An 18232-nucleotide genomic window follows, 5' to 3' on the forward strand; every position below is an offset into this window, starting at 1 on the left:
GACATCACATTACACATTTTTTGGGTTTTTTTTGAAGTTTTCAAACTTCAAACGGCGACGTCTCGCTGCCGTTTGGGACTGACAGTGTGCCAAGTTGCCTGGTGCAGCTTTAAATAGAAGACATTAATGAGCGCCTCTTCTAAAATATGCATTGAGTCCTATTTAATCTTTGCCGTCCTCCCATTGCAGCCGCGAGAGGTGAATTATTCTGAACTTTGTTTGACTCAGGCACAAATGGATTTGTCTTGGATGAGCATGGCCCGAGTAACGGTAGATGAGCCAATAATTGTCTTTTGAAATGTTGTTGGTTGTTGGCCAGTTCAGCTCAGGAAAAAAAAGACAATAGTGTTGCATTGTGAGATGAGCTGCCAAAGAGCAGTTGTTTTATGGAAAAGAAGCTTCCTGGGCTTTAGAGGATGGCACCCTGGTTTTCAATTTAGGGTTTTATGGTGTTGTTATTGCTTTATATGTGGAGCAAGGTCTGGTTTTACATTGTACCAAAGAATATCTGGGAACAAACAGATGTATGAATGTAGTAGAAACTTTAATTAGCACTTTTTCCTCTGCAGTAAAGGCAAAAAAAAAAAAAAAAAAATTAAACGTTAATGTTAGGCTTCTCATTTGTTTTTATGTTGTTACAGAAAAGACTGAAGCTTGTTTTTTTTCATTTTACATTTTGTTTGTTTCCCACACTGGTAATAAAACCTCTGACAGATTTAAACACATTCACCCATCAGCATTTGTGATTCAGAGTCTTTGCAGGGAAGGTTGTCCCGCAGGTCTGTATTTTACTGGATATTGTCCACGCGGGACGGCCGTTTGACTGAAGGCTGTTATTTGGTGCAGCCTGCCGCTAACGTTGTCCAACGCGCCATATGCAACACAACACAAAGCACATGCTTTTCCTTGCTGCCTGACAGGCCGGATCTTATTACAGTTGAATCTTCTGTGCACAGCTCTGTGCCGAGGCCTTGCGAGTCTCCTGCTATCAGTGCATTGCCAGACGGCACAGCAGCTGTTTTAATGGTGCCCCTTATGTCCCTCTTGATCCAAGTCAGTCACCTGGTGCGAATCAAACCGCTCTTCTTTTTTAATATTCTGCCAGCTCGGGCATAAGTTCTGCTTTGTTTGTCCTATTGCTTTTCCTTCCAGAAATAGGGCTGCTCTCTTTTACTGGCAACTCTCAAGGCAGCGTCTAGCCTCAGGTGTGTTCGAGCATGACTGCCCCCCCAGTCACCCTCTTGTCAGTTTGAGAACAAAGCAGCAGCAGCACAAGCGACGACGCCGGCCAGCCTCAAACCTGCAGCACACCTACAAATCTCCCTAAAGCTCCGCCTCACTCTTTGTCTCCCTCTCCCTCTGCATCTCCGCTACTCCGCCTCCCCCCTTTTCCCCCTCTGTTTCTGCAGCGCTGACTCTCTTAACTCCCACAAAATCTACCTTCTCTGTGCCTCTTGCATGTATGTGGCTCTGCTCTTCTATGGCTTTGCCGGTCTTTGGTGTAGTCTGTAATTACAGCTTTACTGTGTGCTCAGCCAAGGACTCCTCCAGTCCTTGAGTGAAAGGGGTCCCCGTGGGCGCCCCTGGTCCTTCACGGAGGGGATTTGGGCTCTGTGGCTGTGTAATTATGCCTATTCCTCTGGTTTCCATTTGCATGAGCTGCTGTTTATTTGCCTCGATGTGAGTGGGGAGCATCAGACTCAAAGGAGGAAGGGCAGAGGGAGGGAGGGAGGGGCTGCAGCTTTTCATACAGCCAGCCCCTGCCAGTATTGTTTTAGCATTCAAATGGGTGAGGTCTGGCCAGGTACATATTTATGAGTTTTTACAGCCGCCCCCCACTGCACACACAGCCCCCCACTTCGCTCCAACTTAAGATTAAACTTTAACTAGTGTTGTCACACAGTAAATTGTGTTTGCTATTTCAAAAAAATATCATACTATAGCTGCCACAACTGGTAATCTAAGCTGTGATAAAATGGAGTTAAGCATTGCCCCGAGGTGCACAAGGACACAGGTGTTTCTCAAGGTACAGATGACAAGGCTGCCAGTCCTCCCTGTCAAACTGTATTAGTAAATCAATCTGTCATCGTCAAATCCCCCAAGTTTAAATCTCTATAGAGAGAGTCTTTCTGATGGCCAGAAGGAAATGAAAGATGATGTGCACTCAGTAACTCCAAAAGGTTGTCACTTTGTTTTTTTATATAATTTGATGTAGGCAGCGAAGGCTGTGCTCGAGTGAAAGAATATAACAATAGATAGAAATTGCCTTCCTGTCATAATGCGCTGCTTTCCAGCGTGAACCGTTCAACCTGAGAGTTGTGCGCCTGCCATGGAAGGTGGAAAGAAGTACCTTGTTCATCTTAATGGTCTTCTAGCCAAAGTATGCACCAAATATTCCCTCTCGTCCTGTATGTGTTGTGTCCTGATGTCCTTCAGCTGACTGCCTGCAGTTTTTATTGGAAAACAACAGTCGCTGCCGCTCGCTGCTTAGACAGTTTGACGGCCTGCACGCTTAGATTCCCTCCTCTCTGATTCCTGTGCAGTTGAAGATAGACTACATCAGATATTGCATTCACTGGGTGTATACTTAACGGGATCTCTCTCAGGTATTCTTACACATTTTAAAGCCCCCTGTGGAAGCTGTATCTCCGAACGCAGCGATTATCCATCACTGTGATGCACTTACTCAGTGTTAAAGAGCCGCTCTGTTTGTGGCACATGTGTGTGCGCCCCAGTCCTCCACTTGAGGCCACAGCACATTTTCTCCCTGTTTATGACTTGATTCACTGGTGGCTTTGTGAGTCTAGCGTGATTAACAGAGGAATTTCAGCCTTTCTTCCTGTGGGTCCTCGCCTATCCATAGGAGATAATTATAGCTGTGGCTGGCTGTAAATACTAGCCCAGCCAGGGGTTGTCAGACCAGGAAATGGGACATCATCAGGCCTCACCTGGAACGGAACATAAATCAGAGCCAAAGATAACAAAGACGCATTGAAGACAACAGAATGCAGGAGCCTTGCAGCAGTTCAATGGCACATCTGTCATTTCAGACCCCACATCACCTGAAAATGAAAGTTCGAGTTGTTTTTCTGCACTTAAGATTAGAGGAACAAAGAAAGATGAGAGCGTGAAGTGTTGTGGATAAAAGGAGCTGCAACAATTGTTTTCAATGCTGATTCATTTGTTGACTATTTTTCAATTAGTCATTCAGTCCTGTAGTCCATAAAATGTGGCTGAATACTGAAAAATCCAGAAATGCATCCCTGAATTCTTTGTATCGCCTGACCAATACACCAAACCCAGAGATATTCAGTTCACAGTGACATAAATGAGCAGTACATCCTCACTGCTGAGAAGCTGGAACCAGCGGATGTTTGGCCTGTGGGCTTAATAAGTGATTAATTGATCATCATTGTCGTTTTCTGTCGATCACTTAATCATTCCAGCACTAAATAAAAGCAGGCAGGTTGAAAGGGACAGCTAATACCAGGATGTAGACACCACCACAGGGAGTTTACAGTAGGTCTATCCTCGCTAATTGACTTTTTTTTGCTATCAAACTTCAGTAGTTGGAGAGACGGGCATTATTGTTGTATTTTTTTTTTTTTTATATTGCTATTGTGTGTGTTCTCATTGTTTTGAGTGCTTACACTGGACGGTACATTGTTTCTTTTAATGGGAGCTCCAGGCAGTCATTGACGTATTTGCGAGTAAAAAGTAATTAAAATTACAATGGGCTAGCTGGTGTGTTGCTGGGTAGGTGGCGGGGGGCTCAGCAGACGATGACTTGGCTCCTACTCACTGCCCTTGTACTCATTCATTAGTGATGCATTGGTTCCCGCTCGGTCCTTCCATCTCATCAGAAACAGTACCCTCGTGGACAAAGACAAGGTTGTATAGATGTGCCCATTATGTTAATAACTCCCTCAGCCTTTATACACAACCACCACCATGTACCAACTCTTTACGCTGATGTATAGGGAGCAGACGATGCCTTTGTAGCATACGTGGAGTGTGTGGCTGAATCCATGAGTTTGACTGCGAGCGGTCTGCGTGCATGTACTACCTTGGAGGGTGAATTGACTCCTTGACTTTCAGTGCATGTACTTGCTATTGACTGGGGTGCCTTGCTTTGCCTTGAACACTTGTTAATCGTAATTAAATGTTTTTTTTTTTCTTCCTCTCTCTCTGTAACTTCTAGCTGGCGACGGACAGATGGTACAGATGGACTCCAGTAAGTCTGGCTTTGTGGGTTCACAAGTGGAACTGCGCTGCATTTTCATCAACAGCAACCCGCCAGTCAAGATCTCTCAAGTCACCTGGCAGAAGCTCCTCAATGGCACCAAGCAGAACGTGGCTATAGCCAACCCGGCCCTCGGCGTGTCCGTCCTGCCGCCCTTCAAGGAGCGGGTCAGCTTCAAGCAGGCAGCGGTTCGCCATCGTACGCCCTCGCTGGAGGACACCACCATCGTGTTCTCCAGCCTGCAGCTGTCTGACGAAGCCGCCTACATCTGCGAGTATACCACGTTTCCTGCAGGCAACCGGGAGAACATGGTCAACCTGACTGTGTTTGGTAAGAACTTGTGCAGAAATGTTACAGTTTTGGAGATTATGTTTGAATCCAGAGCATCTGTCATTTGAAAGTTAGCCGAAGCAAAAGCCTCCTGAACAGACGTCAGTTCTTTTTGGTTGTCATGCAATTCGTTTATTTCTTCATCCAGGTCAGATTTATCTTCGTGGCAACAATCACTGTGCCCACAGCATAGGTTTTGAATGTATTTTTTTAATCAAACAGACATTTCTGTCTTATCAGGTCAGTCAAAAAATTAAAAGGCTTTTAAGGCATTTTCAGGAATTTCATTTCATATCTCCAAAACATCATCACTATTAAGGAGCTACAAAAACAGTCTAACACTGAGTTTTTAGCTTTGTGGCAATGCAGCTTTTCCAAAATCAAGCGGGTTGCAAATTATTTATTCAAAAAACTTGGCAAATTTTCTTCAGTCCATAAATAAATGCTACCTGATTTGGAGATGCATGGTTTTCACTTGTCAGTGACAGAAAGAAATAGGGTTGCAGTATGAAATCATAAAACACATGTACATTTACATACTGTGTTATCCGGGTCTCCAGATGTCTTGGTCAGCCGCGTGTTTCAGGCTTCCACATGTTGTAGAACAGAGGTTGTGTAATTGTTGCAGTGAATCAAAGATGTGTGATCTGAGAATCAGGTTCTACATCTTAGCATCAGTTAAGGAGTTCTTCCCTCGAACATGTTGCTGCTGGCCTGATGAGTAGTCAGAGGGACGTAAAACCTGTCTCGTGAATTAGAGCTTTTCTGAATCAGATAACACAGGGTCAAACGGTTGTCTTCCTCTTTAGCGAAAGGCTGAAGGAAAACACTTGAACAGCTCTGCTCTGCTCTTCTACATTACATTGCCACAGGCTTTGTTGTGAAGTAGGTTTAGTTCCTTTGGAACACCTCAAACCAGATGCTCTTTGTCTGTGTGCCGAAGCTGCTGCTGTAGCCACGCTGTTTACAGTCTGTGATCGGCGAGCGGCACCGCCAGCCATCCATCATGGTCGTGTCTGCGAGGCCCTCACTGCGAGGACCTCGAGGACGTGGCGAATGCTTGTTTGGGGTTGAATTGAAAATCATTTTGATCAATTCATGATGTGATGATTGGGGTGACGTGTACTTAACACCAATCCCCGATTGGCCCATATGGCTTTTATGAAAAGAAAGAGCAGTCAATAAAAATGGCAGGTGAGACGGAAATCAATAAGGCCACTTCAGAGTGTGTAATTTGGCTTGAACAATCTCATCTTGTGGAGAAAGAACGAGTGCCTGAGAGATAGTTTATCTTGGAAAGAGGCAGCTTTGAAAAGGTTGTGCACTGACTCTGATTAAAGATCTAATTAGAAATTAAGTGTTGGTGTGTTTTCCATTAAGTCCCAGTAACAGAAAAGGCACTTGGCTTAAGTAGTCCCTGTTGCCAGAGCTTCTTGTCAGCTTTGAGACCCCATTTTGTGTTACTGAGCCTCCAAGGTCTTTTTAGGCTTTCTGCGGCTCAGTAAACGTCAGGAACCTGTGTGCAGATAACCAACCTTCAGCGTTCAAAGAAGCTTCTTCATGGTCTGTCTCTCTCAGTCGTGCATTCGCTCCAGCTCAAGCCTGCCTTTTGATGTACCACGAGTAGATTGCTAATTGGCAACTCACAAAGGATTCAAATTGGATGACTGTGCATTCGGGTAGGCAAGTGGGTTCTACATCTGTGAGAGCTTTGACAACTGCTTTGGCTTTGAGGAGGGAAAGAAGTAAAGCTTCAACTGATTTGAGCGACAACACTGTTTTCATCTCTCATCCTCTTAGTTTAATTTACTTCAAAGCTGATTGTAGGTGAAGTAGACCAAATTAGTAAAATGAGATGGAAAGAAAGAAATAAAGGACAAGATCTTTGTTTAATGAGCTTTAATCACTCACTTACTTACTTTCCAGTAGTTTGATGTCTTCATCTTTTCCCCCCTGCAGCTCGGCCTATGACACGTATGACCTTGACAACGCCCACGATTGTGGCCAGAGCCCAGAAACGCAAGATGACCGTGGCGACTTGTGTATCAGCCAATGGGAAGCCCCCAAGTGTGATCAAATGGGACACCAGGTTGAAGGGCGAAGCCACTTTCCAGGAGACTCGCAACCAAAACGGGACGGTGACGGTACGGAGCAACTACGTGGTGGTACCGAGCCGCGAGACCCACAAACAGAAGCTGACGTGTATCGTGACGTACCGAAACGAAAAGATCACGGACAGCGTGGTGCTCAACGTGCAGTGTAAGGATGTGCTCTCCCATATGAAGCCTCTCCTTCTTTTTGTTTTTGATTAGCAGCTTGGTTTGAACTTACCTTCACCTGGATTTCATGTTCTCGTGCACCTAAAAGTTGTTGTTTCCTGCTGCAGGACTAAACCGGTCCCTGTCGTTTACAGTAAACAAGGTCCTCAGAACGCTGCGCAAAGTCAGGAGAAAAAAAGCAGATGAATATGCACCAGACTCCCACAGAAAAAATCACTTTTTTAAAAATTTGTCCTTCACTTTTTTTTAATAATTCAAAACAAACATCACTGAATTCAGATCTTAAAAGATCGATTTACAAAAAATGCTGAAACCTTTAGTGCAGAAAGTATGTAGGACTTCACTGCTTCGCCGTGCACCTGTCTGAGAGGTGTGTTGATTATACCATTATGCTGTATTTTTGTTTACATTAAAACATTATTTAACCCTACAGTCATGTAAAAAGGTAGCAGAGCTAAAGAGAAATTGTTAATAAGTTTTCTTCAGTAGTTAAGCAACAGTTGACACTTCAGCAGAGGTGTGGTGATACGACAGTGGATTTGGAGTATGTTCTGGAGGGATGAACTCACCGCAGCATCCTCTTCCTTGCAGATGAACCGGAGGTGAAGATCGAGGGCTTTGATGGAAACTGGTACCTGAACCGGCAGAATGTTCAGCTGACCTGCAGGGCTGATGCTAACCCCCCTGTCACGATCTACCAGTGGAAACTGTGAGTCTGACTAAACCCCAGCAAAACCCCTTAAGGCTCAGAGGAAAAGACAGCGTTGCAATGTGTTGTTTCTCTCACGTTAGAGTCTCTGCGGAGGGCTTGCTAAAGCACGGCAAGGCAGTTTCATAGAATGCCTTCATCAAAAAGTGTCTGCCCATTTTCATCATTTGTTTCAAGGCATATATATCCCAGAAAGTAATCTTCAAAGATAAAAACACACCAGCTTCCTTCATCCTCTCCAGAAATGTGTCTCCATTTATTTGTTTGTTTAGAAAACATGTAATGAAGATAAGGCTCGGACCCGAGGCAGAGCACAATGGGGCTATTACGGCAGCAACACACACCCCTATCTGCCTGATGGTCACAGATACTGGGAGATAAATGCAAACAGAACAGGGTTTGCTTTGCTTTTGGGGTTTTGCTTTGAAGTCTGAGGACCAGCATGCAGGTAGAGGGGTAAGAAAGCGTCGTTGTTAGTGCTGTTGTGTTCTCTGGAGGGCACGGCGGCAGCGGTGAGGAGAGGGCTGAATCTGAAAGCTGGAGTGGGAGCCGTGGATTAGGCCGGCATACCGCAGGGCTGACATCAGTGTTTCTGCCTCAGAGACTATCACTGCAAATACACGAGCAAGAAGAGATACAAACATGTTTCCAAGGCTTCTGGGAATCGACAAATAACCCCGGGTTTGATCTGCGTCGAGTAATGACCTGAAAGTTGGTCGTGCAGAAATGATGTAGTTTAAGTACAAGACGTGGAAGGAAAACAGCGAGAATGCAGAATTGTTTGCTGTAATTTGCTCTGATCGAAGTACGCGCTGCGTTTTGATGTCTGATGCGAAATTAAAAAAAGAAAAGTTGGCGTCGCTCTTTGAATATAAAACAACTTTTCTGAGCGTATCGCGGCTTTAAATGAAAGTATTACACGGTGAAATTGAGAGATAAATGTAGCAATTTGTTCTGTAATTGTTCGGTGAAGGCTGAGTTGAGAAATATGTCACTGGACTTGAGTGGATGTGGATTAATAGACCATTGTGCCCTCATTGTATCTACTCTAAGGGCCACTGTTAGATTTTAATGAGGCATGGGGTCCCCCTCCCCTCCTTTTTTTTTTCCTTACGCATAGCTTCAGCTCTCAGGGCAGAAACACTGATACACACAGCAGCGAAAGAAGACGAGGAGATAGAGAAGATTTGACCTGTTTGGGTTTTTTTCTTTTTTACAGAGGCAAAGGGAGATTTCGGGAGATAGGGGAAGATAGGGAGGGAAGAGGAGGAGGGTGAGGAGATGTGATCTAGAAAGACGAGGGCACTGTGCTGACAGATAGGAGGGGACGGCCATTGCTACACTGAAAATGAGATGCCAAATCTGTTGTGAAGGTTCCCCTGGGCTCTGCTGTGGAGGTCAGCACAAGGCTGTGACGGAAGGATCCGGAACAGGCCGGCAGGATTGCGTCAGACTTTACCACAAACGCACACACACACACACACACAAACACACACACACACACAGGAGAGATGTAGCCAAATCCAATAAATATTAATGTTTCTGATACAGGTCCACATCGTGCCAGAGACAATCAAGTGCATGTAGTATTTATCCTGTTCTTTTCCTCTTCCTTACTGTCGCAGCTCTGATTAGAAATCTCTTTATTTGTGTCATCTGCATTCACTCTGCCCACTTTGTCTTCGTGCGTCTGCGTTGTGTGGGGTGCTCAGAAAGCCTCGGCATGTACGCAAACCTTGAAGAAAGTATCAGAGCATCTTACGTTTTGTGCTCCAGCACAATGCCACAGCCATTTCTCAGAAAATGGTTATTGGAACTGCACTGAAATAAAAGAAAACTCGATTAAAAAAAAAAAAAAAGGTCACGCCCTCTTTCACCTGTATTGCTTGCTTTTGAAATGTTTGTCTGTGGGGCATTCTCGAGTCTCCGTCCTCATTCGTTAAGTCTGTGTTAAGTACAGACTGTAATTTCCAGTGGGCTCAATAATAACAAGCAGGGGAAGGGACGGCTGACGAGTTGCTGATTATCACAAATAACTCAATTACTTGTCTGCTAAGATTTCACATTTAATACATTCTTTTTTACTCTTTCCACAAGAAACAATTTTCCTCCGCGGTGCATTTTCAGCTCCTCGAAAGATATGAAATCCTATAAATAAAAAAGCAATTTTATTATTACTGTATTTTGCAGCATTATTACATCAAACTCCACTCTCATTAGCTCGCTTATTTACCTCAATGTGAAACTGATTCTATTATTCATGTTTGATTAAAGGTCAGCATAAGTTTTTCTGTGGCTGTGGATGAAACTGCACCTTTAAATGATCTTCAGATCAGGTTTATTGTGAAGCATCATCACTGCAGGATGTACAGCTGTAGTGAAGCCAATCCTGCCGCCACAGAGGCTATTAAGGCTGACGTCCCTTTTATTTAACATAAGCAGGTACTAAATATTGATAATGTCTCCTCAAAGAGAATGAAACCTCACATTAAACATTAAACATGAATGTAAGAACACTTTCAGGCCAACAAAACAGATGGATGTTTGATTACAGACGACATCCTTTAATGCTACACATTTAGTTAGTTTGAAGTCCAGAGAGCAGCCTTAATTTCCTCTTTTAAAGAACATTATAATCTCCTCTAAGCAGTTGGATTTCGCCCTTTGTGAATTGCCTAAAAATGTACAGTACGCATTTGTGCGTTCAAGTTTAAAGCCGCCTCCACATGCAGATTGCAGGAAGAAGTCAGGATGGAGCATTGATGTATAGTGTCTTTGAGTCCCCTCATCGAACTCTCCACACACCCACATCACATACATGCATGCATAGGAGCGGGCCAGCCTGTCCCTGAAGGATCTGCATCTCTCTCAAGCTGTTTGTTAGCCTTTCATTTCGCTGCCCCTCAGGCTCCACACACACACGCACACACACACGCACACACACTTTCAGATGTCTCATACAAATGCAGACATCACGGCAGAATCTGTGGTGAATCGCAGTTTGCCAGCCTTTCATTTCTGCAGCAAATCAATTGGGCTTTGCAGAACTCAACATTTGATAGAGGCTCACACGGTAACTGATTATTGAATCGTGACATACTGTACTGAGGGTTGTTTGCAGCTCCGTGTCGCCATACTGGCGTTTGAAAAACAACTCGACCATAGGAGCTCTTTCTGTCGCTTTTTTCTTTCTGAACCGTGGATACTGAAGAAATTGCCCTTTGCCTTTTACACAGACCTGTCTTGAAAATCCCATGTATAAAATGCATGTAACCACATGTGGATCGGCTGCTTATAACTGACATTTTATGGTAGATTAATTAACAAACAGCTCGTCACGGCGTCTCTCTCCCCGTCACTGAAGAGCCTTGTTGAAAGCCTCTTCAGCGCGTTTCAAGTGCTGGATGTGTGGCCATTGTTAGCGCGAGACCTAATTCTGTTGCCTCTCTGCAATGTCATTTTGTTTTTCTCTCGCCGTAATAAATGGAGCATTACATTGTTTTTAATGTTCTCGCAAAACAGCGGACCTCAAAGTGTCTCTCGAACAGAGAGCAAGCCCGGCAGAGAGGGGAGGGAAGTCTTCGCGGCGTCCCTTTTGTTTAAAGGGATCAAAACTGCCACCAACACCCAGCAGCTCTCCACAGTCAGCCCGGAGAGCCGTTTAATATTATCAGTGGTGTCTGCAGCTCCTCTTAAGCTAGATGCATTCAGAGCAGCTGATGAGGCTGATCGAGGGGAAGGCAACAGGAAGCGACTAATTGTCGCGAAATGTGATACCTCCTTCAGCCTCCGGGCTCCATAAAAAGGGTCCAGATAATAGAACGGAGGGTCGGTGCGTTCGTGAACCGTGACCTCAGATTGTGCTGACCTGATCAAAGGACATGAGCGGGCCCGGGCGCTGTAGAGATAGCGAACCATGAAGACAAACACCTCAGGCGGGAGAGACGGGCGCCGGCTCTCATTGACAGCCCAGCATTTGGTAGATTCTGCATTTATCGCTTGATCAGCTGCCTCCCCTGACAGCTCCCCTGAGTTTTGAGTTCAGCCATGTGAGCTGTGCCATAGTTGAGGAAAGAAGCCCCCCCCCCCCTCAGCGCCCCTCACCCTCCTCCCACTACTGTCTGTTTTGTATTCCTCATGCCAAAAAAAAAAGCCTGTGTCCTCAGGCATCAACTATGTCTTACCTGTTTGGACCTGCTGGGATTCCCTGTCCTCATAATTTTGTTTGGACTTGATGGATGATGGCTGAAATATATCGCTGTCAAATATTCCTGGTATTTATCTCACCCCGACACACACATCCAGGTTTGTTTGGCACTAGAGACTGTATTTTTCAGGCGCTTTGAATTGCTTTGCCGCTCCTGGGAGAGTTTTTTTTTTTTTTTTTTTGCTGTGGTCTGGTGTAATTCTGCCGTTTTATGGCGTCTGTGTTATTGCCTGTCTCTCTCGCCACAGCTTGAACGGCTCCCTGCCCAGCAACGTGGAGATCAAGAACAACACCCTGTTCTTCAAGGGGCCGGTGACCTACGACCTGGCCGGGACGTACGTCTGTGACGCCACCAACGGCATCGGGACTCGTACCGGCATCGTGGACGTCAACATCACGGGTAGGTGGATGAAGGCGGCCGCTTCCGTTCTCTGTCTCTTCAGTAACTCCGGCATGGCTCGCATCAATACAGTGCCCCTCTGAAAATGTTGTCGGGGGCCGTCAGACCCCCGTCCGCCCAAGTAAACACAAATATGCATGCGCAGGCACAGACCTGCCGATTGTAGCAGATTGCCTGCGTGTTGTCGATGAGGTTCCCGCCTCCCCTGGCGGCGCGGCCCCCCGCTGCACCGTGTGGCAGGTTAGACGAGGAAAAAAAAAAAAAAGCCTGTGTTTGTGTATCACAGCTCCACACACACTGTGAGAACACAACATCCGCCCCCTCCCACCCTGGCCTGTTACGCATCCCATGTGTGGGAGCGATATAAAGCAGGTCTATTATTGGCGCCTAAAATAACATCAAGGAAAGTAGGGGCTTGAGGTGAGGGTACTGTATTGATCATAGTTTGCTCGCATCACGCTCACATTTCTGCGAACAGCTCGTGCCTCTTTTGTAGTCGAGCTCTGCGTTCGTTCTTTTGTCTCTTCAATCTTCAGGGGAAAACAAAATGCTGAACAAAACTGATTCAGTTCCCTTGCCTTCCACATAATTGTTGGCACACACGCACTGTGGTTCCTCTGGGTTCTTATCCATAGGAAACGATATTCTGCACTCAAAGCCTCTGTACAATATATACCAGATCTGCTATACGTACTCCAAATGTGGGAACCTCCTTCTATTGGTCCCAGCTGTGTGTGTGCGGTATTGGGAGACTGTCACAGTTTTGCTCTGGTCGGACTGGAAAGACTTTTTCCCTTTACTCTTTGTGCTGCTTGGTTTCTGGGAAGCGGGGGTGTTCTAACTTGCATTGCTTTGCATGTTGACTCATGTTGTGTCTCTGGGAACGCTGTGCTTGGTGTGAAGTGAACAGCTGTGCCTTACAGTATCATTGCATACCTTTTTTTTTCTGTTTCCTCTCTTTCAGTGTGTTTTTCTCTGCTGGTGAGGGTAAGGCTAGGACAAAGCAGCTTTGTAGGATGTGATGTCATTACCTGCATTGTGAAAAGTTGCCCATCCAAAGTAGGAGGGTTAATAGTGTGATAATAGACATTTCAAAGCAGCATGAACAGTCCTTACTTATCAAACAGGAAACTGAGGAAGTAATCTACCGTCAGGAAATCACGCTGCTCCAGCTTGTATTGAGTGATTGTGTTCCAAAGAGATTGTACTGTTTGCCATAAAGTACTGTATCCCTTTGGAAAGGCAGAACAAAGGCACCGAAGTCATTTTCTATTTCTGCTTTTTCATTGATTGCTTAAATTAACAAACCGCATTGCTATTGTCCCTGTAGTCTCTCTGCTTATACTCATCATTTGTCTGTATGATTTTATACAGTGAGTGAGGTGAACAAAGCGTGGCTGCATAATGTCAACTCATGCAGTTTAAATTTGCCGGCATACAAAAATTGAATCTGAGCGTTTCTTCTGTTGTTTCTGTATTTTTAACATTTTCAAGCCGTGTGAAGGTCTGCAGACTGTTCTGCAGCAGGTTGGATCAAATGGAATGATAGACTTTGAAGTTGTGGGTTTATAATAATTCATTCACTTAATTATTGCACATCAGAGAACCAGTGGTGGAAAGTAACTTAGCATATTTACTCAAGTAGTTTATTTAACTACAAATTTGAAGTACTAGACTGCACTTGTCTGACAGTTTTCGTTACTACTTGATTTTCAGATGACAGTTCTTCATACCCTTCCTGTTCAGTGAAAACTCTTTATCTCCAAATGTGTTGATTCTGACAGGCTGAAGGACTCAGCAGTCCTTAATGGGTTTGCTGAAATTCACCAATGTCTTTAGAAGAATAAATGATTTAAAAACCCCGTCAGATGAGCTGAAAACTGCATCGCCACAAAGCTGAAAACAGACTCTGTGGAGATACGTGGTTCTCACAGGACAGTTTTACAGAATATGATGCATCGCTGCAGATTAACCTAGCCAGCAGTGGATAGAGTTATTAAAATGAGCTCAACCTTAAACATCTACAGCAGTAAAATGCAACATACACATTAATGCAGCGGTAATATTCATCCAAAACACATCAGATACGATAATAAAAAAGAAGTACAAGTAAAGTACTTTCACATTGTGCTGATAATACAAGTCAGATTTTAAAGTCAGGCCTTTTACTTGTAGTGGAGTATTTTCACATTGTGGTATTAATACTGAGGATCTGAACACTTCTTCCACCACTGAGACCTGTGATAACGCACTGAAACAAAGTATTTTCACTTTTTTTCTGGTCTCTATTTTTGATATTTGGAGTCATACTGAGTACCGTCACGGCCACACATATCCTGAATATTCACTGTCACATATGTTTGTATCCTCTGTAGCAGTAAGCCGGCTGGACGCTCGCTGCAAGTGTTGTTCTATACTGTAAGATGGCAAAAGTCTTGAATTTCTGTGTTGGATAGATTCCCAAAGGGTCCCATACAAGTCTTAAAAGCATGTTCCCAGTTCCCATAGTAACAGTGGAAGTTAAAGGGAGAGGAGCTGGCCTCCCTTCCTTAAGTGCAGTTCAGAGCATCAGAGCATCAGCTCCAACATGGCGCCCAGTCAAATTGCAGGAGCTCGCAAACTACTATAGTTGAGTGTCAGACATTAGCGTGATTTGGTGCTTTAGCTTGCAGAGAGGAGTTGCAGCAGTGTGTTCAAACAGGGACAGAGCTGTCCTGCCCTTGTGGCTCACGCAGGTGCAACATGGATATGTTACAGCGGGATCATGCATGCCTCTTTGCTGATGTTGTGAAATGCTATTCCCGTCTTAATGTGGCCTCCGCACTACCACGGAACACCATTAAGCTTCGAGCATATGTGTAAAAGAAGTGATTCTGTTTCGAAGGCATTCCCGTGAATGTAGACCGGCTTGTGGTGGAGATTGCATCACTTATGATGACATGAATAAAACACTGTTAGAGGTGAACTTGAGGGCGGGCACGGCGTTCCCCTCCGATTCTTTGAAGCGCTCCGTGCAGCCTTGACATTGGCTGTGCATAATGACCCAGCGATGGAGGTAAAGAAGGATGCTGATGCTTCATTAACTTCAAAGAGCATCTTTGTGCCTCCCAACAGCCTCAGACAGGACTGGCTGAGACGTGGCAGGTGAGAGAGCCGGCTGCTGGCTGCTGTTCAAGGCTGCAGCACTGGGCCTCAGCAGCGCTAGCTAAGTGCTCTGTACAGACAAGAAGGGTAACCGAGCCGATGGCTGCAGTACATTTGTTCAGATGCTCACAGGGCTGTCGGAGCCGATCGCTTCTAGACTGGAGCTTAACATGATGAATAATTATTAGATATTCCTTTGTTTCCTTTATAAGAGGTCACATTTTTGTGGTTTTGGATTTGGAAGGACTCTGCAGAGAGTCAATAACTCAGACATCATAGCCGGCCTTTTTTAGCCTGCAGTAAATTGTATCACAGCAATGACAAATGTGACACTGAAACAATCTATCATGCACTCCGTACCACCATTGTGCATAGGTCTGTCACTATCAAGACCTAGATTTATCCACACGCACTACTGCTTGCTGTATTATGCATGGATTTGGCAGCAGCGCTTTTTGTTTTCATTTTGAAGTGGATTTTCAGATTGGCACGGCAATATACACCTGCCAGTGAGACGCCCGTGCCTCCAGAGTCGGGAAGATAAAATGTCCGTGACAACTTGTTTGTATCACAGGAAAGCTATTTTCTCACACTGGGAAACAACACTGATGGAGCACTTAAGGAAGGCGCATTTTAATCAAGCTCCTCAGTTTTCATGGACGGATTCGCGGGAGCTGCGTAGCTGTCACCTCGGCAGATAGCGGGGCCACAGAGCACCTTGTTTCAATTAGTTTGGGGACGGTGTTTGCTGTGGAGATGGCATCGACTACGCCAAGTCACATGGGCTAAGATGGCTTTCTCCAAGGACATGCGTTCTGCAGATATAGCATCGCTTGTCAGAATCTAATGTACCACTCTCCTGTTTTAATCAATCCTCGCGCTCGGGAAAAAAAAAAAAAACGGGAGGGAGGGGACTGGATCTGTGGCAGGAGGGATGAGCTTCATGTAATGAGCCTCTATTTAGTAAATATCCCTCTCATTCACATTCAGTTCAGAAATCTCCTGAGGGAAAGTTGACAAGTCGTCAGATCTGATTAATCAGCTAATTACTAACGGGCATCACAGGCCACGTTAAAAAATAGAGACAATTAAACAGCCTCCCAATGAAAGTTATTTTTGACAATGCATTCTCTGCAGCTTTCAGCCATCTAATAGGAACGCCAGTCAAAACAGCGACTCTTGTAAAATGTATGCTGAAAAAGCCACAGGAAGTGGGCTGAATAATGTGGTTAAACCTCAGAGATTCTCCCCAACTTAAGAGAGCAAATCAGTCTTTCATTAAGATAATCAGCTTTTCCACCATCGCGCTCTGTTTTTGTGCTCGAAACAAATCGATGCTGCCATCTTAAATTTCTTCCCAGCGCATAATAAGACGTGATGAATGGCCGTTTTGTCAGGATGGCCTTACAATCATGTCATTATCGCCCCTGAGAAAGGAGGTGTGTGTTTTTGTTTTTTTCTCAGCCGTGCACAGCTACGCGACGTGGGAACGTTTCTTTGAGCGAAGCAGCACATTCTCAACAGAAGTAACTTGTTTACTTACGTGAATAATCTTTAGAATTTGCTAAGATATTTTTTAACCTTGACTCTCCCACGCAGCAGCGCTAATCTTTGTGAGATGGGGCCCAGACTGAGTCAAAGACAATGCATAATTCCCACCACATTAGCAGCATCAGCTGTGAGAGATAATATCAGATCAGTTCGGGGTCGACCAGTGTGCGAACCTTTCGGTGATTCCACTCAGGCCCCGGCAGCGCTGGCTTTCATCCCCTCCTCTGTCTGAGCTGCGGCACGAGCAGGGGTGCAGTCAGCTTTGCCACAAGGCTTTACCGCTCGGGTTCGACTGGATGGAGCGAGAGCGTTCCCTTCAATTTACCAAGAAAGCGTGGGGATGGATCCTCCTGTAAGCACAGGCAACCGCCGCAGACATCTGTTCACGCTCGCCTGAACAAGCAATAGTTCTCTCCCGTGTGAGAAAATGAAGTCGAGGGAGGAAAAAAAAAAAAAATCTTAACCGCATGGTAAAAATGAGATGAATAAAACATAGACAGTCCGATGGAAATATAAATAAATAAAGGTATCCATGTGACTGAGGAAGATGCTTCGGTAAGTCAGATTTTTTGGGATTTAGTTGAGGAGGTAAAGTGGATTCCAGAAATGGGCTCCCAGGCAAACAGGCTGGGAGCAGTGCAGAGGCGGAGGTGGATGAGAGGGCAGGATGCTGTTTACATGACTTTATGTAACAGCCCGTGTCAACTCCTGGTGTTCGCTGCTTGTCACTTCCTCTGTCCTCCAAGTCCGGCAGCACGGCGACGAGCGAGGACAGCGAGTCACGGTGGCGGCGAGAGAGGCTGACGTTCTTCACAAAAAAGTACCTACGTGGACTTTTTCACTGTTTATTTCCCAATCTCACTTTCATTTTCTTGGCCTCGCATAACCAATGCAAGCAAATGAGGCCATTGCCGGGAGCATTAGCTATGTCTATATAATGATTCCAGTGCTCGCCGCCAGGTTGGCAGGAAAGCAGCGGAGGGTTGCTGGCACTGGCAAAGGGAGCTTTCTCAGCATAAATTTCAATTTCTGAGCAGGAGATGTTACTCTGAGCTGACAGTAAATGTTATAATTGTACAAAAAAAAAAAAAACTTATTGCAACTTGAACTGGATAGCACATTGTTTAGACCTGCATCCTTCATTAGATTAGCTTCATTAGTCACTGTGTTTCTAAAAATCACATGAAGAGCTGATGTGGATGGTTTGAAAATCCTGTGATTTGGACACTTGATCTTCCTGGAAGGCATAAAAAGAAATGTCACACCTTTCTTCCCGCCCCATCGAACTAACTTCCTCTCTCTGTGTGACTGATAGCCCATTGGTGTACAGCTAAGATTGATTCCTCACTGTCTTGTGTCAACAAGCAAT

At 45.0% G+C, this 18232-nt stretch overlaps 1 protein-coding gene across 1 annotated transcript in view; it reads left to right on the top strand.

The window, feature by feature from the left end:
• The window catches only part of nectin1b (nectin cell adhesion molecule 1b), a 73031-nt gene that overhangs the window by 43441 nt on the left and 11358 nt on the right, over window positions 1-18232 (top strand). The window contains exons 2-5 of the mRNA XM_041939990.1: window positions 4202-4573; window positions 6533-6832; window positions 7444-7561; window positions 12017-12168. Coding sequence (XP_041795924.1) covers window positions 4202-4573; window positions 6533-6832; window positions 7444-7561; window positions 12017-12168 — 942 coding nt within the window. The remainder of the gene's footprint in view (window positions 1-4201; window positions 4574-6532; window positions 6833-7443; window positions 7562-12016; window positions 12169-18232) is intronic.

This window comes from Chelmon rostratus, chromosome 7 (genome assembly GCF_017976325.1).
Source record: "Chelmon rostratus isolate fCheRos1 chromosome 7, fCheRos1.pri, whole genome shotgun sequence".
NCBI lineage: Eukaryota > Metazoa > Chordata > Actinopteri > Chaetodontiformes > Chaetodontidae > Chelmon > Chelmon rostratus.